The following is a 25,798-nucleotide window of genomic DNA, read 5'->3' on the forward strand; positions in this document are numbered from 1 at the left end:
ACAAAACAACACTAAATAAACTAAGAACAGAAGGGTAATTCCTTAACCTGATAAAGGGCATCTGCAAATAACTCACGGCTAACATCGTACTTAATGTTGAATGACTGAAAGTTTTCTCCCTAAGAACAAGACAAAGATGTACTGGAAAGTCTAGTCAGGGCAATTAGGTAAGAAAAAGAAAGAAATAGCATCCAGAAAGAAAGGAAGAAATAAAACTATCTCTATTTGTAGATGATATGAGCTTATATATAGAAAATCCTAAAGAATCCACACACAAAAAAACTATCAGAGTTAATAAACAAGTTCAGCAAAGTCACAGGATACAAAATAAGTATACAAAAATCAATGTGACATTCACCTTACACTAGCAATGAACAATAAAAAATGCAATTATAAAAAAATTAATTTACAACAGCATTAAAAACAACATACTTAGAAATAAATTTAACAGAGAGTATAAGACTTGTACACTGACAACTATAAAACATTGTTAAAGAAATTAAAGAGGACTCAGATAAATAGAAAGATGTCCTCTGTTCATGGACTGGAAGACAATATTGTTAAGATGGCAATATTTCCCAATTTGCTTTATAGATTCAGAGTAAACCCTATAAAAATTTCAACTGCTTCTTTTGGAAAAATGGACAATCTGAACCTAAAATTTATATGGATATGCAAGGGACCCAGAATAGCCAAAACAATCTCATAAAACAAGAACAAATTCGGAGGACTCACACTTTCTGTTTTCAAAACTTACTACTAAGCTACATTGATCAAAACACTGTGGCACTGGCATAAGAACAGACATATAGGTCAATACAACAGAATAGAGAGTCTGGAAATAAATCTATATATCTATGGTCAATTGATTTTTGAGAAGAATGCCAAGACCAATAAATGAAGAAAAACCAGTCTTTTCAACGCGTGGTTCTGGGATTAACTAGATTGCCACATGCAACATAAAGAATTTGGACCACATATGAAAATAAGCCTAAAATAGGTCAAAAACCTAATGTAACAGATAAAACTATACAACTCTTAGAAGGAAATCTGGGTGTAAATCTTTAAGATTTGGATTAGGTAATGGCTTCTTAAATATGACAGCAAAAGCAAAAGCAACAGGGCTTCCCTGGTGGCGCAGTGGTTGAGAGTCTGCCTGCCGATGCAGGGGACACGGGTTCGTGCCCTGGTCCAGGAAGATGCTACATGCCGCGGAGCGGCTAGGCCCGTGAGCCATGGCCGCTGAGCCTGCGCGTCCGGAGCCTGTGCTCCACAACGGGAGAGGTCACAACAGTGAGAGGCCCGCATACCACAAAAAAAAAAAAAAAAAAAGCAAAAGCAACAACAATAAAAATAGACAAATTGGAGCTTATCAGAACCAAACACTTTGTGCGTTAAAAGATACTACCAAGAAAGACAACTCACAGAATGGGAGAAGATATTTGCGAATTATGTATCTGATAAGCATCTGGTATCCAGAATAATAAGGATCTCTTAGAACTCAACAATAAAAAGACAACCCAATTATAAAATGGGCGAAGGACATAAACAAACATTTCTCTGAAAAAGGATATACAAATGGCCAGTAGCACATGAAAAGATTCTCAATATCATTAGTCATTAAGGAAATGCACATGAAAACCACAATTGAAACCCTATGCATTGCTGGTGGAAACAATGATACAGCTGCTGTGAAAAAGTTTGGCAGTTCCTCAAAAAGCTCAACAGAGTCACACAAGTCCTGGCAATTCCATTCCTAGGTATATTCCCAAGAGAACTGAGGACATATATATTCTTACCAAACTTGTATATAAATAACAGAATCATCTTTCATAACAGCCAAAAGTGGAAACACCACAAATGTCCGTCCATTAATGAATGAATAAATAAAACGTGGTATATCCAAACAACAGAATAGTCAGCAATACAAAAATGAAGTGCTGATACATGCAACAACACGGATCAACCTTGAAAACATTATGATAAGTGAAAGAAGCCAAAAAGTCAGGCACAAAAGGCTCCAAAGTATATGATTCTGTTTATATTAAAAACCCAGAATAGGCAAGTCCATAGAAACAGAGTAAATATTTGGATGTCATGGTATAGGGAAGGGGAAAATTGGGAAAGACTGTGTTCCTTTTTGGGGTGATGGAGATATTCTGGAATTAGAGAATGGTGATGGTTTTACAGCTTCAAAAATATACTAAAAATCACTGAATTATACACTTTAAAGTTGTGAAAATGGTGAATTTAATGTTACATAAATTTATCTCAAAAATTTTTAAATGAAAGAAAATCCAAAGGGTAGCAGAAAAACCCACCCCACCACTGTACGCTTCTTTGGCATAAGGATGATTTTGAGCTGATTATTTTGAAGAACAGCAGGAGAAACTCTGAAAACGGTAGAAATTAAACTTTTGTAAGGGACATTTAGATTTATAAAGGAAATCTCCACTTGTAAGGGTGTCTCCTTCTCTGTACCGGGAAGAGAAGGATGACTAAATCACAAGAGAATCTTATCAATGGAGAAGTCACTGACTTAAATCTACATAACAAATCTTAACTTTGTTGACCCTGCTTTTCCTGGTAACCTCCCCACATCATTCTTTCTTTTGTCTTTAGCTGAAGATGGTATATTTAAGCTGGTGGCTTGGGCCACCTTGGGGAGATACTCATTTTTTTCTCTGGGTGTCTCCCTGTATATATGAGGCATACATGTTAATAAACTTCTGTTTTTCTCTTGTTCATACGTCTTTTATTACAGGAGTCTCTACTAAGAATTCAGAAGGATAGAGGGAAAGTTATTTTTCCTCCCCTACAAAAGAAGTATTATCCTTCACATTCACTCTACTCATCATTTCAACAGGTTAGGTGGTAGGCTATTCACTAGACCCAGAATTGCATATTTTATCAGAATTGTACCATACAATAATAACTGTATTTACAAGAATTGTATCATTAGGACTTAAGACTGTGAAAGAAAAAAGCTACCAAAATAAAATGAACCTGCAGATCCTGATCAGACAAATGAGTCAAAAAATTTCAAGGGAGTCTGTTTGTCATTTTGCTCAAATGGTAGATTAACTCTTAATAATTTACTCCCTCAGTGTTATTTGTCCTAAGGTTTTAAAAGTTGTTTTCTTTTTCCACACTCAACAAAATCTTTCACCTATAGGCATATAAAGATTAGTTGCTTTTAGGGGGAGAATTGTGGATTCTGTGGCCTCCTGCAAAATGCACATATTTCCGAGTTGCAAGTGCCTTCCTAGTTTGTCTGATGGAAACTTAACAGGTCTGTTGTGCTCAAAACTAGGAATGAGTAACCCTCTTGATGGCCATGATGATATGCCAGTCCTGTTAAAGGTTTTTAGATATAACTTGGGTTCTATGGTCTGAAAAACTTTAGAGCTGCACCAGCAAGTAAAAGCAAGGCTACAGCTTTGTTCAGGAAGAAGAGCTTTGCAGTAAATGGCAGTGAATTTTTATACAACTAAGTGAGGGTTAATAATGATAAAATAACTGCATAGGACAGCCTTCATATTATTACCTAAAATGTTAAAGAAAATAAACAAAAGAAATAGGACTACATGTAACTCTGCCTTCCTAATAAATTATTTCTGTTGTTCTAATTTCTCTTTCCACAGCTGCCTGCGGACACTTCATGCTAAAGCCTACCGTCTTTAACTTTCTGGAGTTTCACTATGAACAACATAAAGTTTTCTGCTTCATAAACAAAAATAAGGAGTTCTGGGGTTTAAAAATATAAGAGCATTAATCTCAGTCTCAGGGATGGTGCCTGACAATCAGATAACTGGCAGCCTCGTGGGCCTGAAGAAGCAAAAGAGTTGTTAATTAAGTACCTGATGAATTCCTAACCTTGTATGGTTAAAATCTTCATCTCAGGGGAGGTGATGGCCAAGGAAGATCTCCAATTCAATACCGTTTTTAAAGGACTTCTCCTTTGTTCCCCTTCTGGGGTAATGGCCTCATTACTTAGCAAACTGCCCCACATACAAACCTGGGCAACCAGTGTCTTGGTGTGTTTGTTCACAATTACCCCCAGTTGTGTGGAATCTACCTGAGACTTTTCTTTCTTGTCTTACTTTCCATCCTAACCTCTGGCTCCAACCTTTTTAAAATTTTTAAACCTACAGCTGATCTGCCAGATGCCAGTATTCTCATCGCCCTTCCCTCCATGACTGTTTTGAAACTAACCTGTTAAAAAAACATTAAACGGCTTTATCCTGCTGATAAGGGCAACACTACTAAGTCTAAACTTCTTAGGACTGCAGATAAGGTCTCTTTAATTTTGCATAGAACAGAATAGAAAAATTAGTTTTTTTAATTTGGTGATGATAATATAAATTGTGAGCTTTCTGTCAATATTAACAGATTTATAAGATCCGTTCTAAAGAAGCTTTCTCTTTCTTTAGGGATGTTATTTACGTTTATTGAATCTCTCTCCCTCTACCCCCAGCAATGTTTTTGTATTTAAGAATAGAGTGCAGCCGAGGGATGGACTGGGAGTTTGGGGTTAGCAGAATCAAACTATTATATAGAGAATGGATAAACAACAAGGTCTTACTGTACAGCACAGGGAACTATATTCACTATCCCATAATAAACCATAATGGAAAAGAATATGAAAAAATATATATACATATATGTGTATAACTGAAAAAATATATATACATATATGCGTATAACTGAATCACTTTGCTGTACAGCAGAAATTAACACAACAGTGTAAATCAACTTTATGTCAATTAAAAAAAAAAAAAAAGAATGGAGTGCAGCTGCCTAGGCCCAGAGTGCTACCTGCTTGTGGTCTGATCATCTATGTGGGCCACCAGGTACCAGGCACATGCTTGGGGTCCCAGGATAATAATTATGCTCCCTTCCACCCTTAAAGAGCCCTAGTTTGGGGAATAAATTATATGGTTATCCTGGGCATAGCTCAGTTTAAGAGACTGGTAGCTTTCTACTAAGTATCCTTTATAAAAATTAAAATGGAACTCTATTTATAGCTAAATACAAAAATGGCCCTCTTAAGCACTGTTTTTAAATAATGAAAAGAAAGATTTGAAGAGGTAAATACCCATACATAATAGGCAATCTTCTCATTGTTATCTTTTAGAAGTCACTTCTTAAAATTAAGTTCTTTCAGACTTTGAACTCACCAAAGGCAGAGAATATCAGTCCTTGAATTTCCTGCTCTCTTACAAGCACCAGGGGGTGGAGTGGGGAGACCAGAGGAAGTGGGTTTTGAGAACCAAGTCTGAGCACAGAATGTATTTTCCTATAGAAACTACGGTATAAACTGTAGTTCAACTAATACTATTAGTACTGTTTAGTGGTAAATTTTGATTCAAAAGTCCTTTTTCAGATTGATTTGAGCTTATTTTTATTTATAAACTCGCTATGAAACTATGTGTAAAAACATTACTATTTATAAAATTGTTTAAAAGAAAATGTGTTCTTGTACACACTACTCTATTTAAAATGGATAACCAACAAGGACCTACTGTATAGCATAGGGAACTCTGCTCAATATTATGTAACAACTTAAGAAAAGAATTTGAAAAAGAATAGATGCATGTATATGTATAACTGAATCACTTTGCTGTACACCTGAAATTAACACAACACTGTTAATCAACTGTACTCCAATATAAAATAAAAAGTTAAAAAAAAAAGAAAATGTGTTCTAAATTCAAAAACTCAGATATTTAAAAAAATTTCTGGAACACATCATTTTTAATGGAGTCTATCTAAAATGTTTATATTCTAATTTATATTAATTCACCTCCATGCATGCTTGTTTGGCTGGGGTTGGCGGTTGATGGTTAGGAATTAATTCAGCAACAAGGAGAGGTTGGCATCAAGAAAACCTTAGAGATGGGTGAATTAGACAGCTGAAGGTGTAAGCAAAGGTGAAAAACTACGGGTGAGCTGGGGAAGCAGTAGCTAGCCTAGTTCTGCTAAATATGGGGCATATATAGAAAAATAGTAAATTTTGCTATCCTGGAAACGTACTTTTTGTGGTGGCAAATCACACTAAGTAATAATTAAGTCTTTATTTCCAGTGATATGTTCTTCCACAGAGTGAATGTTGGCATTAATATACTGATAGAAATTTAATATACAGAAATGAAACCTATTTAAATTTTATAGAAAAGATGGTGAAAGTCGTTTCAAATTGAAAACATGGTGAGAAGAATCCACAGGGTTTTAAAATGAAAGCTCACTCACACGATAGAAAACTGCCCAATCTTTCCGGTAAGAAAAAAAGTTTTCATTACTTCCTATGGCCATCAGGAAATTTGGGCAAGAAATGTGGTAAAACACAGATAGCGATCAATGATATTACATGTTTTGAAGAATCATTTCCATAATTGTACAAATAAAGGACTAATATCTGAAGAAGCATAAATACTATTTTGAAATCATTAAAATAAAAAGATAGGTCATAATCTTTATTAAAGTCAATGAAATTTACATTTCGGTAAATATGGCATCTTGTTCCTAATGTGGGTGAAAAAGTACAATGTCAGTAGCAAAATTCAGCAACATGGACCCTGTTCTATACACTTGGAAACTGGCAAAGTGCCCACACTGCCCTGGCCTCTGGGGACTACATACCAAGGGTGCACTGGGTGGGACACCTGCTGACCAAGTGGCAGGGGCTACTTTTGGCTGCCAGTTAGCTCCCCCAGTCAACTTCTTCTCTCCAGCATTCCACTGAAGATCTCCCCTAAAATCAAGCATGCAAAACAAACAAAGAGACAAACACACAATCAGAAAAGAACGGTGTGTGGCTCCCTAAATACTTTTATCTGGGGTCAGAAGCAGTCTGTTTGGGTCAAGCGGTAATAAAGAGAACAGGTTAAAACAGATAGAGGAGTCTTACCATATCTCATCTAAGAGATCTTAAGAGCATTTGACAAAAAAATCAGTTAGAGGTTAGACCTCAGGGATAACAAGAATTTCTTGTCACTTCTAATGGAAAAATGTGCCACAAAATTCAACTGAAATTCATCACTGGTTATAAAAAATTCCAAATAAGTATATCATAAATATTGTATATCCTTTGTTGAATTGAAGATGAATCCATAATGGCACTTTCTGGATCTTACAGGGTTCAAAAGAAGGTTTCACATAACTATGTCATGACTACAACCTGCCTTCAAGTAGTTGTAAGATTACATCTACTGTTAAATGCATCCCGATTTCAGAGACGTTGAAATATGCATCTAAAAAAAAGTGTACATTGGGGCTTCCCTGGTGGTGCAGTGGTTGAGAGTCTGCCTGCCGATGCAGGGGACACGGGTTCGTGCCCCGATCCAGGAAGATCTCACATGCCGCGGAGCGGCTGGGCCTGTGAGCCATGGCCGCTGAGCCTGCGCGTCCGGAGCCTGTGCTCAGCAGCGGGAGAGGCCACAACAGTGAGAGGCCCGTGTACCGCAAAAAAAAAAAAAAGTGTACATTGTTTGTCATTTTTACTACTCTTCCTTAAAACTGACCCCCATGAGACTTTTTTAAAAATCAATGTTAGCTAATAATATTACAATGAATCTACAATTTAAAGATACTAAAGTATTCAAACCACAATTCCCAAATATTTCTAGATATACTTAGTGACAATATGGAGGCTGAAATAGATTATTCCTTCTCACTGCAGAGCCAGTAGTTTGGAGGTTCCAATAGAATAACAACAAAAACAAAAACTGGGAATGAATAAAAACCAATTTTGCAGTTACCTAGCCTGGGAATGAGTAATTACTCCAATGAGCGCAATGTTTGATAGTCTCAAATAAGTACAGATACACTTTTCATAAGAAAACCAGACAATTTCAAAAATACTTACTTTTTGGACGTGGGACCAGAAATTCCAAGATCTATAAATGGATAGAAGAAAAAAGAATTTAAACCTCTATACTCAGCTTAAATGATATGACATTTAAAAGATCAAAGAATCAGAGGTCTAGCAAAAGTCCATATTTTGCCTACAGATGACTGCATTTAGTTTTACAAAGGAGAAACCACGTTAGGAAACATATTCTCAAGTCTAACATTTTCTTTCACTTCACGTTATTCTTAAGGATCATATTTTAATGTCTACTGGTGTCCAGAAAAGAGTGAACATAGCAGGCTTGAGACTGCTATCTTAGGAAAGCCCGTGTGGCTGGGGACCTTACTAATATCAATTGTCCTCTATACTGAGATAAAAGTTTTCCTAATGATAAGCGAGGATCACTGTATCTAAACTGCACAAACAAGGTGTATGCTGGAAATCTGCTTTCCTTCCACGAGACTGATATTTTGGTACATGCTAGGCAGAGTGCCTACAGGACCAGCATCCAATAAAAACCCTGGATGCTGAGTCTCTAAAGGGCTTTCCTGGGCAGGAACATCCTAGGGGTTGCTGCATGTTTGTGTGTTCTTCCCCTCAAGGGGAAGAGAGAGCATAAGGAAGTCCATGTGTGGACTCTTCTGGATGCTGCCTGTGTCTCTGCCCCTGATGATCCAGCTGTGTATCCTTACTATGCTGCTGTAATAAACCTTAGCTGTGAGTACAACTACGCGCTGACTCCCTTGAGTCCTTCTAGTGGATCTACAAATGTGTGGGTGGTCTTGGGGACTCCTGACCCAACGGGCTTAGTCATTCTGCTCTAAGCTCAATTCATTTATTATTTCAGCAAATATTTATTGAACCCTACATATGCTAGGCACTGCTCTAAGCAGTTGGGATAGGTTAGTTACAAAAACAAAGAGCCCAACCCCAGAGGAATTTGCATTCTGATGGGTGAGATGGATGATAAAACAATAAAATAATAGGAGAGTATACAGGCTGCTAGAAGATGATACGGCAAGCCTATGGAAAATGGAAAGCAGCAGGGTAAGGGGGAGCTGGTGGGGTAGGCTGAGAGTGAGGGGCAGGCAGGATTAAATAGGGTGTTCAAGGAAGGCCTCATAGGGGTGAAGCTTACGCAAAGCTGAGCAGAGATCTGGGGAAGAGCTTTCTAGGCACCTCTGCCTAATGGTAACTCTATGTTTAACATTTCCAGAAACTGCCAAACTGCTTCCCATAGCAGCTGCCCAGTGTTACATTCTCACCAGCAATGATAGAGGGTTTTAATTTCTCCACATCCTTATCAAGGCTGGTTATGATCTGCCTCTTTTATTATAGCCATCCTAATGGGTGTGAAGGGATAGTTCACTGTGGTTTTGATATGCATTTCACAGATGACTGATGTTGAGCCTCTTTTCACGTGTACATTGGCCACATGTATATATTCTTTGGAGAAATGTCTTTTTTAAATCATTTGACCATTTAAAAATTGGGTTGTCTTTTCATTATTGAGTTATAAGAGTTCTTTACTTATTCTGGATATTACACTGTCTTGATGGTCTCCTGGGTGGCACAAAAGTTTTTAATTCTGATGCAGTCCTATTTATCTTTTATTTTCTACTGTTGCTTGTGCTTTTGCTGTCACATCTAGGAACATTATCTAATCCAAGGTCATCAATATTTACTCATAAATTTTCTGCTGAAAGTTTCATCATTTTCACTCCTACACTTAGTTCTAGATTCATTTGGAATTAATTACTTTGGGGTAAATAAAAAGTCTAACTTCATCCTTTTACATGTGGATATCCACTTGTCCTAGCACTGTTTGTTGAAAAGGTGATTCTTTTCAACAAATTCTGTTCAACAAATTCTTTTCAACAAATCAAAAAGGTGAACTGTCCTGGCACCTTTGTTGAAAGTCAACTGACCACAGATGTGTAAGCTTATTTGTAGCCTGTCATTCTATTCCACTGATGTATATGCCTATTCCTATGCAGTACCACTCGTCTTAATTACTGTAGCTTTGTAGTTGAGTTTTGAAATCATGAAGTGTGAGTCTTTCAAAATGATTCTTCTTTATTCAAAATGTTTTGGCTTATTCTGGCTTCCTTACATTTCCATATAAATCTTAGGTTCAGCTTGTCAAACTTCTGTAAAAAAAAAAGCAAAGCTGCAATATTGATAAGGAGTATGAAGATAAAATTTTTTTCAGTTTTGGAATATGTTTTCATTAATAAAATATTTACTTACAGTGAAATTCAGTGGGACTTTTTTGCGGGGTGTTGTACATTTCTATAAATTTTGACAAATACATGGGTTCACGTAATCATCACTACAATCAGGATTCACAGCAATTTAATCACTCAAAAATATTCTCTCTTTGCAACCCAAACTTCCCCTTACTCCTAACCCTGGCAATCACTGATACATTCCCTATAGTTCTGCCTTAACAAAAGTAAACTGTATATGTTGTATGTGTTTTTGTTTTTTTGTTTTTTTGCTGTACGTGGGCCTCTCACTGTTGTGGTCTCTCCCGCTGCGGAGCACAGGCTCCGGACGCGCAGGCCCAGCGGCCATGGCTCATGGGCCCAGCCACTCCACGGCATGTGGGATCTTCCCAGACCGGGGCACAAACCCGTGTCCCCTGCATCGGCAGGCGGACTCTCAACCACTGTGCCACCAGGGAAGCCCAAAAGTAAACTGTATAAGTGGAATTACCAGTATATAATTTTTTTGTGTCTGGCTTCTTTCACTTAGCATAATGTATTTGAGATTCATCTGTGCTCTTGTGTACATCAATAGTTCATTCCTTTTCATTTCTAAGTAGTATTCTAATGAAGAGGTTTACCACAGTTTGCTTATACATTTACCCAGTGAAAGACATTTCGGTTGTTTCTGGCATTTTAAAATAATACTCCTATAAAGATACATGGACAAGTTTTTGTAAGAACATATGTTTTCATTTCTCTAGGACAAGTACCTAGACATGTATTTACTGAGTCATATTAAGTATAGGTTTAACTATAAGAAACTGCTAAACTGATTTCCATGGCAACACTATGTTGTATTCCCACCAGCAAAGTGTGAGAATTCCAGAGGCTCCACACCCTTGGTAAGTACAAAGTACTGTCAGCTCTTCTCTTCTTTTAAAAATTTTAGTCATTCTAATGGGTGTATAGTAAGGTGAGACTTCTAAAAAGACTGATACAATTCACATATCATAAAATTCATACTGTTGAAGAGTAAAATTCAGTGCAAAATGTATGTTCACAAGGTGGTGAAATCATTAACACACTCTAATTTCAAAACATTTTCATCACCCCAAAGGAATCCCCATCCCCATTAGCAGTCACTCTGACCACTACTAATGTACATTCTGCTTCTAAAGATTCCCCTGCTTTGGACATTTCATATAAATGTAATCATATAATATGTGGCTTTTTGTATTTGGCTTCTTTCACCTAGCAAAATATTTTCAAGGTTCATCTTCTTTTTATGGCTGATTATTTTATGAATGTACCACATTTTGTTTATCTGTTCAACAGTTGATGGACTTTTGGGTTGTTCCCACTTGTTGGCTGTTATAAAAATTGCTTCTGTGAATATCTGTGTACAAGTCATGTGGACGTATGTTTTCAATTCTCTTGGATGTATAGCTAGGACTGAAATTGCTGTGCCACATGGAAACTATGTTTAACTTTTGGAGAACTGTAAACCTGTTCTCCAAAGAGGCTGCATCATTTTACATCCCTACCAGCACTGTGTGAATTCTAATTTCTCTACATCCTAGCCAATATTTGTTATTATCTTTTTGATGATAGCCTTCCTAGTGAGTGTGAAGTGGCCTGTCATTGTGGTTTTTGACTTGCATTTCTCTGATGGCTAATGACATTCAACATCTTTTCACATACTTATTGGCCACCTGTGCTTTTATTTTTGGAGAAGTATCTATTCAAATCCTTTTCCGATTTTTAAATTAAGTTGTTTTACTTTTTATTATTGAATTGTAAGAGTTCTTTATATATTATGGATGTAAGTCCCTTATGAGATATATGGGAATATTTTCTCCCATTCTGTGGGTTGTTTTTCCACTTTCTGGATGGTATCAATTTGTAACACAAAAGTTTTTAATTTTGATGAATTTTTATTAATTTATTTTTTCTTTGATTGCTTGTATTTTCACTATTATATCTAAGAAGCCACTGCCTCATTTAAGGTCATAAAGACTTGTACTTAGTTTTTTTCCTAGGAGTTTTACAGATTTATCTTACATTTAGATCTTTGATTCATTTTGAATTGATTTTTGTGGATGGTATAAGGAAGAGGCCCAACTTCATTCGTTTGCATGTGGCTATCCAGTTATCCAAGCATATTTTTTGAAAAGATTGTCCTTTCCCACTTTGAATGGTCCTGGAATCCTTGAAAAAATTGTTTGACAATGTATGTGAGGTTTATTTCTGAGATCTTTATTCATTCTATTGGTCTATCTTTCTATCCTTAAGCCAATACCATTTGTCCTGATGACTGTAGCTTTGTAGAAGTTTTGATATTGCAAAATATGACTCCTTCGAATTTATGCTTCTTTATCCAGATTATCTGGCTATTTCTCAAGTGGGTCTGCTTGCTCCAGTTGAGATAATTTTAAAGGTGGTTGCCACCTGAGGGATGTGTGCTAGTGGCACTTTCAGCCCTGGAGGTATAAAGTCTTTATTTCTGAAGGAAGATCTAGACAGTACATTATAATATTCAGTAAAAGCAGTTACTACTGCAGACTATCCATCAGCAAGATAAAATTTTAAAGTAGGAAGAAATATTCAAATAACCTCTCCGTGGTTGTTATCAAAGCATTTTCATGAATGTCCAGACCAAGGACAATGAATGGGAAAAAAAGTATGTCCACAGGATAATGCATAGGAAAAAAGGTCTGTCTCGGGGATCTGCTAAATTTTTGATATAGCTTTGAGTAAAATGAAAGGTATCTGTGATGGTAAACCCATTCACCTTAATAAAAAAATTAAATTCAGAGTTGTTTTAAAAAAGGCAATCTTTATAATAGCTGCCCTCATCTCCTAGGACCCTCTCCTTCACTTAGCCAGCTCTAGCCACTAGCCTCGTTGGTACTCCTTGAATATTTCAGGCAATCTTCTGCCCCAGTGCTTTTGCACTGGCTCTCTCTTTTGCCTGCAAATATTCTCCTTCAGATATCCATATGGTTCATTCCTTTACCTTCAAATCTTTGCTCAAATTTTACCTTCTCAGTGAGGCCTACTCTAACTCCCACTCTGTAGGACTCACAATCCCTCTTAGCGTGTTCTGTTTTTGTCCTCCATGGCACTAGAAAATTCATTTATTTGAAAATATTTAATGTTTGTCTCTGCCCTTCTAAGCATCTTATGAATAGAAATTTATACCTGTTTTGTTCATGATTTATCTCTAGAGCCTAGAAGACTGCCTGGTGCTCAATAAATATTTGTTCAATGAAATGAACTTGGATACTCAATTGGTAAATATGCTGCATTTAAGCTACTCTATGTTATTTCCAAGAGAAATAAAAAATTAAGTACCTCTTAAACATAATACACTTGGTTTCATACTTGTACATGCTCTCTAATTACACCTTCTGTAATTTAGATTAAAAGTGTCCTGGGTATTGCTTGGGAGACAACGGCAGAGTGACTGTGTATCTTCCAAGGAACTGTACTGGGTAAAGCGCTAAGAATTTCTGTCTGCTCCTTGACACACTCGCCTGTAAGTGAATCCAGAAACAATACATACGAACAGATAGAGAAAAAAATTCACGTACGATTCTGTTAAAAAAAACTATATTACTCACTGCCTACTAAGCTGGCAAGAGATGAGTCAAGATCACTCCCAAGAGCTTTGCTTGCTGCCATTGCAGAACTGGGAGGTACCACTGAGATGGGCGCAGGCTGCCCGGCTGGTGCCATGGTTGGCATCAGAAGATCACCTAGACCATCAAACACTGGAAATCAAATAGACCGGGTTCAGAATAACTGCAAAAAAACCCATATGCAAAATTAAAGGGACACTGCCTTTTGAAAAACTATGGAAACAAGTGAATGTATTTACAATCTTATAAAAGAAGGCATTTCATTCACACTTTTAACGACTATAACACCAAAAAAGAACATCTCTGCATATGTCTACTCATAAAGTATGGGAATACTAATGAACGTGAAGATGGAAAAGAAAATCTGTATAATGTACAGGAAAGAGCATAGACTTTGGAATCAGAATTGGGCTCAAATTCAGCTGCATGCCTCACTAACGTGTGACTCTGAGAAAGTGGCTGAGCTTTAGTTTTCTCATTTGAAAGTGGGGAGAATACCACTACTACACGGATTTGCTGTGAAAACTAAAATAGATAATATATGTCACGCCTTTATTATAATGCTTGCTTTATATAGGTACTCAGTGTGTAGTATTTACAATGCTTACTTTTATAACAATTCTTAAACGAGAAAGGAAGGCCGAATCTCCTAGTTTCTATGAAATCAGTGCTGGAATAAAACCTGATCTAATGGTCAGTACCTAGTAATAAGTATCTGAAAAACAGTTGACCATATTGTAGAAGTAAGAATTTTGATTTTCTTCTCTCATTACAGTATTCACTTTTGGTTCTAACTTTAAGGGCATAGCTACAGTAAACACTATTTTAAACATCAGGAATCATGCCATTATGGATGGTTCCTGATCAGCATATAACAAATGATCACTTGTTTAGTTCCTGGAATACAGAAAGACCATTCAAAATGAAGGCTCATAGGATGTGCACAAAAGTTATTGCTGATAACTATGTCAAGGTTTTATGGTTGTTAACTTTTTATCAAAAAACTATGCACATTTACCATACACACCACTCTACAATAATTCTAAGTTGAAAAAACGATAGCATTCAACTAGGCACTGGCAAAGGAAGCAACCAAATTGTCAAGCAGGGGATATATTTAGGGTGTTTCTGAAACACATTTGATTGCCAAAAACTCACCAATTGAAAATTTGTAGTAAGGACCCAGCATGGGAAGAGTAGAATGGAAGAGAATACAAACAAAATGACAGCAGGATGAAAGGTTAAAGGCAGGCACAGAATACTATTTGTGTCAACTTCATAAAACCAAGGGCCAGGCAAGTTTCAGAGGGTGTAAGCAACAGCAGTGGGAGTGTCCACACGTTAACATACTGCACAAAGATTTAGCACAAAGTATTTGTTTTCCCTTAACCTTCTCCAAACCATGTGCATGTAAGCTCATGCAAACAGATGGGTGTGCATGTTAAGTTAGATTTCTGCTAAAAGTTAAAAACAAACACAGAAAGGGATTGCGGGTTACTCTTAAAGCTACCAAAATGTACAGAAAATATTTACTTTAAATTATAGAATGAGAGATTTATTGAACAGTTTTAAAACAAGGTCATCACTCAATATTTGCTTATAAATTTCCTGATATCACGCTAGCCTTAGGTGGTGTACTTTATAATCAGAATAAAAAGCATGTTTGAAAATCACTGCCTCACCTGACGGATCAAAGGAGCTGCTGCTAGAAGTTGAAGGTGTGGTTCCAAAAGCTGCCTCAAAATTGGGCTGTAGCAGGTTATTCTGAGCAGGAGTTACTGGTGATGGAGAAGGGGCCATGAAAGAACCCCCAAATCCTGGGAAAAAAATAATTCCAGAAAAATATAAGCAGAAACAACTAAAGATAAGTAAAGGCCATTAAAACAGAGTCAGAAAAAGTCACAGAAGACCAAAAAGGAATTGAATGCATATGGATGAGAAGGCACTGAAACCCAGGAAGTTAGTTTTTAAAAAGTTTTTCAAGTACCTTGAAACCTGTCATGTATTAATGAGTGATTTAATTTAACTGGAAATAAGAGAGCACACAAGACTGTATACCCTTGTTAAAAGAAACTGCAGCAATCTAATCTACTGTTATCATGGAGTACATAAAGCTAAGAAGGTCTCACCAGGGTTAAACTTCAGATAATTATTTTCATCGTATTTAAATTTTGCCTCTTCAAATCACAGTACCAGGTAGCTAGAAAATGCTTAGTTGTACACACTGGCTCAGTATAATAATAAAAGGCAAATCAGAAAAGTATGCATGTACTCTGCCATCAAATCCTCCTTAATATATTTCATGTATGTTCCAGTCCCACTGCTGCTACCGACAAGTTTAGGCTCACCCAACACAACCCGAAGGGGCTTTCTGCTTCTAACCCGTACCTCCTCCAATCTAGCCTCTACAGTGCAGCCAGAGTGATCTTTCTGAGTGGAAAATGTCTCTAAAATCCTTCACTGGCTCCCCTTAACTTACAGATTCATAAAATGCAGGTTCCTCTGCATGGCAAACAAGCTCATCTGTCTCTGGGCCCTTCCCCATCCCTGCAAACTCAGTTGCAGCCATAATGCACCGTAGTGAGTCAAATGCCAACTCTGGGAGGGCTTCCTTACCTTATATTGCCTGCTGCTGCTACCAGCCATAACGCGCCCTGCCCCTCCCACCGCCGGTACACGTGGGTTATGTGCTCTGCCTCTGTGTCCTCAGCGCCTGGTACATCTCTCCACCCCAGCCTAGGAATGGCTTTTTGGTGTCAGGAACTGTTTCCTCTTGTTTTCACCTTTTCCACTAATATTCAACAAAATGCCTAAAACACTGAATTACACTTATTGAATGAAGGGCAACTTTTGAATTTAAAAGGTGAGGAAAAATCAAAGCCTACTGTAAAGTAACCAAACCTCAAATTAAATATTTCTCTTTTGAAGTCTGGAAGTAAATTACTGCTCTCAATCAAGAGACAGAAGCAGAGCTCACTCTGTTTCGCTTCCGTACAAAATTATGCAGCCTGTGAAGAAAGTGATTTCTTAATAAGACATTAGATGATGTTCTATTATCAAAAATGTATTACTACCAGAAGTCTTTTTTACACTCAGTTTGGCTATATATATATATACACACACACACATACATATATATGTATATATACACACACATATACTATATATGTATATATATACACACATATACATTCCTTTCTCATCTAGCTATATCTTTTCTTCACAAACTGCTTGCCAAAAAACATAAAGAATGCTTACCAAAATCCTTCCGCTTACAATTCATAATAATCAATTATCATTTTGAAAATGACCTCCACTGACGTTCTCCAGTTACTATTTTCTAACCAGAAAGTCATGTTGTCCCTGGCAACTGACAGTGACATGGGTTTAGTCTTTCCATGCCTAAGTTTTTCATATGTTTATGAAAAATTGTGATTTGGAAAACTGTTACCTATTAGAAGTTGGTCTTTTAAAATCCATGGGGACTACTTTAAGTGGTTTTAGCGCTGTTTGAGTGACTTAGGGATCATGTAACCTTCCTAAATGAAGACAAGACATTCCCCAGATCTTTAAGAACTAATATTATGAAGCAAAGATGGGTTAGATGTAATTATTTTTGAAGATATGACTGCTTCGGTTTTAGGGATATTGGTGGCTGTGTTAATGCTGACTTTTTGGAGACATCCCACACAATCTGGAATACGGCTGCAGGAAATCTAGGCAATTGTTCTAGGGTGTGGTTCTCTCTGTTACAGGTGAACGTGCAAGCAACTGTACTTGACTCTCCGTTTCTTAAAACTTGTTCAAGAAGAGACTATTCTAGAATCACAGCACGTTAGTGTTGGAAAGGGCCTTAGGATCATCTGATTCAATCCTATTTTTCCAGTTAGAAAAGATGCAAAGAGAAGTGAACACACCTACCCACAATTCAGAAATAGAAAAATACGTGCATTTACCCAGGGCTCATCTGCTTAGGGCTGTTCAGTTTCATAAGGTAAGCAGATCATTCCCATAGGTGAATAAATAACACTACTCAATGGAAAACAATTACTGCTTTCTCTAAAAAAGTGATGGTAAAGCCAAAACTGGCACGAGGCTCACCAAGCGCCAGGCACTGTTCTGAGCATTTTTTTTAGGGTGAACCATCTGAATCACATGAACTGCCAATATTTGACTATTTTGATCCTACAAAACAGCAATTTTATATTGTTCAACCTAAAACATATATTAGCTCATTTAAGCCTCACAACAACCCTAGGAAGTTTCACAGATGAGGAAACTGAGGCCAGAGAGGTTAAATAATTTGCCCAAGGTCACAGGATGGCAAGTGCAGAGCCAGGATTCCACAAAGGAATCTTCCAGAGCCTTGGTTCTTCACCACAATACTACTTGGCGTCTTTCCGACAGCCAGGAGTAACGCCAGAGTTGTCCCCTTCTGATACATTTATGAACTTGACAGAGATCTAGAAAGATGACTTTCCCCCATTATACTCAGTTCTTATGAAGCAGGGGCCCTTACAAACCTAGACTAATTAAAAAGCTAAGTGATATAGAATAACCAATGGATTATGTTAAAGAAGAAAAATCTGTTGCTATACTCTTTAATGAAGAGCTAAGCAGGCAAATTATAGACATTAATTAAGGAGTTTGGGGAACTCCTCCAGTTAGTGAAGAGTGTCAGAGCCCTGGAATAGAGGTAAGTAATAAGAGAATCCTAACCACGACTCTTCCTTTCTCTATGCTTCTGAATGATATTAAGAAAGGTGCTTTGTGGAATTGAAAATAAAGTAATAATCACTAGGCTTCCGGATGTCCTGCAGACACGTTTGAACTGTTCTACAACTGAATCACCAGCTCCAGGCACCCTGCCTGCTATCACAGATGATCAGTCTTATGAGTGTATCTTTCCACAGGGGAACGGCCTACACACTTAATGAAGTTCTGTTAACGCAGACATGTCAAAACTGACAGTCATTGCCTACATATCACCTGGCTTGAAGGAGCGCAATGTTAAAACCATCGGGTAGATAACCACACTCCCACACATACTCCCCCACACTCACACGTGCTCTATTATGTTAAAGACACTGTCATTTCCCTTATTCTCAGTGGTAAAGTCAGTTATTAAATTCCATTTACTAAGATCAATCTGAGAGAGTCGATATTTCTAGGAATAATACCCTGGGAACCTTTTGTCTGACAATTTTCTGTTTTTGACCCCCAGAGAGGATGAAAGAATTGGTCCTCTATAGACCTTCCCATTTAGTGGAAATGGTTAGTTATTATTTCCACATGGCTATATTTTAAATCAGTTCAAGGACTTCTGTGGCTCTGCTAAAAAAAAAAAAAGCCAGCTGTGTCACGTGGTTAACAGAGAATGCAAAACTATGAAGGACCTGCAGGGCAGGCCCCTATTCTTCCCTACCTTTGGAATCAAAGATAGGAAGAGGCACAGTCCTATGCTAGTACAGATTATGGCACAGTTGCCCCAGAATGGTCTATTATGGAAGAACATGGTTTTCCCGTTTAATGTCAACCTCAGAAGTCAACCTCATATCCTTCAACATACCTAACCTCCCTTAATAATCCATTTCCCACTGTCATCCAGGAATCTGTCTCTAGCTTTCAAACATCTGTATTTTCAGCTGGTACATCATGAGAGGAATTTGACAGCTTTACTCTTCACTGTGTGAAATAATATTTCCTTCTATTTGTTATAAACTTAACTCTCAAGGGTCCAGCCAGACTCTGTCTGAGATACGGGTAATACCTGCATCCCACCAGTAATCTCGATGACTTGGAGAGACTTATTCTGTTAGTCTGTTCTCCTTGGCCACAGCAGTTGCCTTTTCTAGAATTTTCTCTAGTGTCACCACACTGGGCGCACCAAACAGAACTTGAAATTTTTACTCAAGGAGTAGAAGGTGACTAAGATGATACTTTATCCATAGTTCAATTGTGGAATTGGTACTATCTGACAGTTCTAGAAGTAAATTAAATGAAGAAGAAAAACAAGTTTTTCTGGGAGATAAGCCCATTTTTAAGAGATTATCCACTTAGCCTTTATTTTCTAGTTTTAAATTACAAACCAAGTTTTGATAAAGCTTTCTCCCCAATTTTGAGATGATTCTTAATTTTTGGTTTAAAATCTCTAAAAATCATTTTTAAAATTTACACTACATCTACACTACATCTTTATTGCATTTCCCTTGTTATTTACATGCATATTTATGCCCTCAAAAAAATCTAACCTCAGTCAAGCATAAGGTGAGATCTCTTCCCAGTCAAGCAACGGACATTACATTATGGACAGTCTAAACCTCCCATTACTGTGTCTGTGTATTATTTTTCTTTTTTACTCTTTCACAATCGTCTTATTACTGAAAGCCAATAATACAAGATTCTAGAGACTCACATAATACAACCTTCTCTCTCTCTCTTTTTTTCTTAATTCAAATTCCTACTTTGAACCTGATGGCAGTTGTGGACTTCTTTTTTTTTTTTTTTTTTTGCGGTACGCGGGCCTCTCACTGTTGTGGCCTCTCCCATTGCGGAGCACAGGCTCCGGACGCGCAGGCTCAGCGGCCCTGGCTCACGGGCCCAGCCGCTCTGCGGCATGTGGGATCTTCCCGGACCACGGCACGAACCCGTGTCCCCTGCATCGGCAGGCGGACTCTCAACCACTGCACCACCAGGGAAGCCCAGTTGTGGACTTCTTTGTTATCCGTGATTAGGCTCATTTATCTTTTAAAATAATGTTCCTCTTTATTTCGATAGCCTGTGGACTTATCTGATCTGTCTCCACAGACACACACACAGATATAACCCAAGTGCTAAGCTTCACTGCAAATTACCATAATACAGGGCCCCGAATGTTTGTCCTATCACTGATATTCATCAAATAAATATGTCTAGGCAATGTGAAAGCTCAGAATAGGCACTGTCAGCTAGATTACCTATACAAATATGACTGTGATTTTATACTGTATATATTTGCAGGGTTTGTGTTTATTCATTTTTTGGCTAGGAAAGTTGCTTCTGGTTCATAAGATAGAATTACATTAATGGTCCATGATATTCTTCACTGAAAACATGGCTTCTTGCTATTTTGTTACTTGAGCAAGCGTGAAAAATGTTTTTCTATAAGCAAAACAGAAGTATGAAAAACCAGCCCAAATAATTAAGACCTGGGGAAGTTAGAAGTAATTTAAAATTTCCTATATCAGGATATTAGGTGAAAATTTCTTACATCAGGATATTGGCCCATGCCAAGTAAATCAGACACAGAAATGTACAAACTCAATTTCAAGAAATATTTGGAAAGCAAACTAGACATTAAAACCCATTTATACCTATTTATATTAAAAAGTTAATTAATTTAAATAGGAAAAAAATAGAGGAAAACATGTACACAAAAATACCTTTCCCATCACTGAAATAATCACAAGAAGATACGGTGGAAAAGGGGGGAAGGGCACAGTCAACAACACCTATGTAGGGCTTCCCTGGTGGTGCAGTGGTTGAGAATCCGCCTGCCAATGCAGGGGACACGGGTTAGATCCCTGGTCCGGGAGGATCCCATGTGCTGCGGAGCAGCTGGGCCCATGCGCCACGACTGGTGAGCCTGTGTTCTGGACCCCAGGAGCCACAACTGCTGAGCCTGCGGGCTGCAACCGCTGAAGCCCGCGTGCCTGGATCCCGTGCTCCACAATGAGAGAGGCCACCGCAATGAGAAGCCCGCATGCCGCAACGAAGAGTGGCCCCCCCTCCCCGCAAGTAGAGAAAGCCCGTGCGCAGCAACGAAGACCCAACACAGCCATAAATAAATAAATAAAATAAATTAATTAAAAAAAAAAACAACACCACCTATGTAAATGACACTGTCACTTTCAGCACTGATTTCTGCTCTTTTCTACCGCATTTTTACTAAGATTTCTGGATGGACAACACAGTTGAGTAATCTAAGCTTGCTTCTAGTGAAGGGACCTGACTTGCATTTTCTGTGCACTTCCCCCGTGGGACCCATCCATGTACCAAGCTGAGCGGTGGAGGCTCAGCTACCTGCTCTTAGACTCAGCAGTAGGTGACAGAACCCTTCCTGCTCGTTACAGGTGTATTTGAGATCCATCTCATCTCCCAGGATCAAATCTCTCAGCTCTGTCACTGACGTCTGACTTGGCACTGGAAGGGAACAGTGGCTTTCACCACTGGCCTCTCTGCTCCTGTTTCTAGTGTACCTGGCTCTTTTGGAAACACAGTATCTCAGGTTCTAGCCCTGGAAGCACAGAGAGCCCAAACAAACTGGGGACACTGGAGAAGACGACATGGCTTTGCAGTGCTGGATGTGGTCAGTGGTGGCTGACCACTCTGCCAGGCTTCTGTCTGGCAGGCTTCAAACCCCTTGCTGGGGTCTGTGGCAGGATGGGGGCTACCCAGAGAGAAAGAAAGACTTCTTAGAATTTTGCAAAAAGCCAGAACGTTTGATTTCATGTGCTACCTGAAGCTTAATTATAACTTCAGAGCAAAAGGTTTATAATTAGCAACCTCATGTAAAAATTGACAAGGTCATTTCCCCCAAATATGCTATTTCTGTGGCCCGTTAAAATCCTTTTGCTGAACCTTGAAAACATGGATTAAGTTTACTGGTTTAGTAAGAGCTTCAAAGTTACTGTGACCAATTTGAAGCTGTTATGAAGACTACCTAGGTCAGGAGAAAAGCCAGGCAAGGTAGTACTGTTTTCCCCAAGTAACCAGCTGTGGTCTGTGTTAAGTGCACTGCCTCTTATACTTGTAGCTTCCAAAGTCCACAGTGACATCACAGTGGAACCCTGGCTCTTCACCCTTCAGGAAAATATCGGTTGGCAGTTACTGGTTTGAAGTGGATTCAGAAAACAAGACTGTCACGTTTAACCAGGGTAGTCTGGAGAGAATGGGAAAGATGCAAAAGAAATGCTATTGCCCCTGGGAAAGACTGTTAAACAACCTGTCTGAATGACTGATAGAAGGAAAGGGTAACAGCTGGGCTGTGATGACACCTCCAGACTCTGGACCTTGTGTCAAACTTCCTACAACTTGGAAAGCTGATGAGGGTCCTTTAACGAGGTCCCTAGTCATCACTAATCCAAGAAAGAATGTTCCTTAGCCTGCCGTTCCTGGTGTCAGGATTGTTCATTACACTAAAAAAATGAGAACTAGTCTCTCACCCTATCAAGGGCTACCTGGGTAGCAGGGAATTGAAGCTGAGAGACTCCAGACGTTGGTGACTTCCTTGTGCTGATGTGAGCCACACTCTCATCAGCCCCTTGCCAGCCTTGTGACAAAATGCATCCCTTGTGATGACAGGAGAGGGACATCAAAGCTGCATCTGAGTGTCTGTGGCCTCGGCGATGCCACTGCCGTACCTCCTGTTACGTACCCTTCTAAGTCAAGTCAGAGCAAGGTAAACCAGCAACGTCTGCTGAGACACTGTTGACTGAGAACTTGAACCTGAAACTTACTACTGTGGTCTGACAACTGGCAAATGCTTTGCTTGTAACAATAATAATGTCTAGGTCTAGCTATCATTAAGCACACTTTGATTTGGTCCCAAGAAAAACTATTAGTTGGCTTTTACTATCTTTGAGTTGCTGAAATGTTTCCCGTTATTCTATCTATCCCATCCTGGCAATGAGCAATAATCGTAGGCACCTTGTGCCAATCTACTTCACACTATGGCCCTGTTGAACTGGGATCACTCGAGGGGTTTTCAGAGAGAATAATCAGTTATTTTACAGTAACATATAGGTAGCAGCGGCTTCAACCCAAGGGTGGAATTCTGTAACAGTTTCTCATGTTACAGAACCAACTGTCAAATATCACGGTACTTTTCCCCACAAATTCCTTAAAAAAAAAAGGTGGGCATGGGCAATACAAGATAAAAATTGCTACATAAGCACATTACCTCCTTAATAAACAAAAAAGGAATGTGTTAACTGAAAGTAACGCATATTAAGAGCACCCAAGGAGCCACAGGGGTGGCTTGTGTACAGCTGTGATTTTAAGGCCAATTTCATCAAATCCTGGGAAATAATCAACCTTCTATTACACAATGTCTTGCTTTTCAATTTCATGTCTCAAAAGGGAAAGAAAACATGCACCTTGAAATTTATATAATATCTGTTACTTATAAAAATACACCCAAACTTAACTTTAACAAAACACCATTTTATGTAAATGTAATTAATTACCAGCTAGTAGGTCTGCCGATGCTGACGAGCTAGAAGCAGCCTGAGATGCAGGTTGGGGTTCAGAAGCACTACTTCCAAATGCATCTACCCATTATCCATTATGCAGCAAAAAAGTAAAAGAGTGTAAACAGTAAGTACAGCAAGTAAGGGAAGTGATTTCCCGAGAAATGCACAGACATGACACTCTGTGAGGTAAGCTTGTCTGCTGTGGATGTGTTAAATGACTTAGTGGACTGAATTGCGCTCTGACCAGTTTATTCTCTCAAAAGATGAGTTCTAGGCTATTTAAGAATTAACATCTCTGTAAGAGTAGGAGAATTCTTTTTCTTTTTTCTTTTTTTTAAGACTAAAACTCTGGGACTAAATTCTGTAAATTCTAATTCCTATCCAAACAGGATCAAAGTTTTTAAAATTTTTACCCAAAGGTAAAATGAAAGAACCTTCCCACTTAGAACTCTATTAAATAAAATTTAACAAACTTAATTTAAACAGCAGCAGCCCTACTTGTACCTATATATTAAATTTCAGTGTTTATTTGCACAAGTTTTGAGCCCCTGAATGTCACAGACTGTGACATCTTTGTACGCCATGATGTGTCAATGTACTATAGGTACTCACTGTGGGTTTAATTTGCTAAGGATGGTATTTTACCCCACAGCATACACATTTATAGACGTTCATGAAGAAATCACTTCAAACCTGGACTTTTCCCTATAAATTTACTGCTAATAGAAGACTTCGAATGTATCATCCAAATGAGTAGTTCAAGAGTTAATTCAGTACATCTGCCTGTCTTCTGATAACACACAGGAAAAGGAAAATGCATGTAAATCAGTGAAACCTCTTCCAGTTCTCTGGGAGGATTTAGAAACATTAAACGCAACATAAATAAACCCTATAGAATAATGTATGACATCTAGAGCTTATGCTTTCAGTTCCGACTGGCTTATGTCTTTTCAATTCTGAATTATCTATGTTTATATTGCTTTTAAGAGCTTAGAAATGTTGATTTAGCCAACAGATCAGGATCACTAAGGAAGAGCAGTAGAAGGAAATTCCAATCAGCTGATTCTACGTTAGGATGAACAAAAAGTTAAAAACACAAAGACTTCAAATGAAAAGACTGCAAATGAAAAATGATCTGGTTTTGTTAGGACATGCACTAAAAAATATGATGAACTGACGCGCATGTAGATGATGATGACAAATGGAAAAGATGTGAACGTAAGTTTACATTTAAAAGACGGAAATAAATTCACATAGTCGAAAGAAAAAAGACCAAGTATCATGAAACAGAAGATCTAAAAGCTATCCTGAGGGAATAAAAGATTCTGTGAGTGTTGAAGGAGGAGAGATACGCACCCCCGAAAAGGTCTATCACACCTGAAGAATCCACCTTTGCTGGCGAGGCAGTGGTTGCAGGAGATGGTGCTACAAATGTATCCACTGTAGCAAAGCACAGAACAGGACAAAGTGCATGTCACCCAAAGGAAAATGAAACCATGAGCCTCGACAAACGGCTTCTTGAGATTTCATGTTGAATAGCCCGAAGACTGTAGACAATCTTAACAGTTAAGGAAAAGCCAACAGATTTTAAAATACATACTTTCCAGAAGAAAATAAAACTTTTGACTCCTGAGGTCAGAGGTTTTAGTGTGAAAAAGAGGTTTTCTCTTTTCAATCGGCAGTAGATTTGAAATATTTACCCTCATCAGTTGGAGATGGACACAAAATGAGACTTTTTTTTATTGTAAAGTGAGTTTTGAGTGTAAAAGAACTCAAGACGAACCCGTGTGTTTTCGCATCTGCCTCTCCACATATGATGCCCACAAGACATCTCGGAAGGCTTCCCCTTGGCAAAAGCACTCA

The 25,798-nt window shown here is 38.2% G+C and overlaps 1 protein-coding gene across 1 annotated transcript in view; it reads right to left on the minus strand.

Annotated features, from left to right (window-relative positions):
* The window catches only part of SNAP91 (synaptosome associated protein 91), a 156,160-nt gene that overhangs the window by 8,635 nt on the left and 121,727 nt on the right, over positions 1-25,798 (minus strand). Inside the window, exons 20-25 of the mRNA XM_089906135.1 lie at positions 25,292-25,375; positions 23,930-24,013; positions 15,386-15,520; positions 13,686-13,835; positions 7,868-7,898; positions 6,643-6,754 (exon numbers count right to left, since the gene is read on the minus strand). Of these exons, the coding sequence (XP_089762261.1) occupies positions 6,643-6,754; positions 7,868-7,898; positions 13,686-13,835; positions 15,386-15,520; positions 23,930-24,013; positions 25,292-25,375 (596 nt within the window). The remainder of the gene's footprint in view (positions 1-6,642; positions 6,755-7,867; positions 7,899-13,685; positions 13,836-15,385; positions 15,521-23,929; positions 24,014-25,291; positions 25,376-25,798) is intronic.

The sequence above is a fragment of the Delphinapterus leucas genome, unplaced genomic scaffold (genome assembly GCF_059928025.1).
Source record: "Delphinapterus leucas isolate spDelLeu-1000000601 "Yukka" unplaced genomic scaffold, BTC_Dleu_Yukka2 spDelLeu_asBTCV2_sq72, whole genome shotgun sequence".
NCBI lineage: Eukaryota > Metazoa > Chordata > Mammalia > Artiodactyla > Monodontidae > Delphinapterus > Delphinapterus leucas.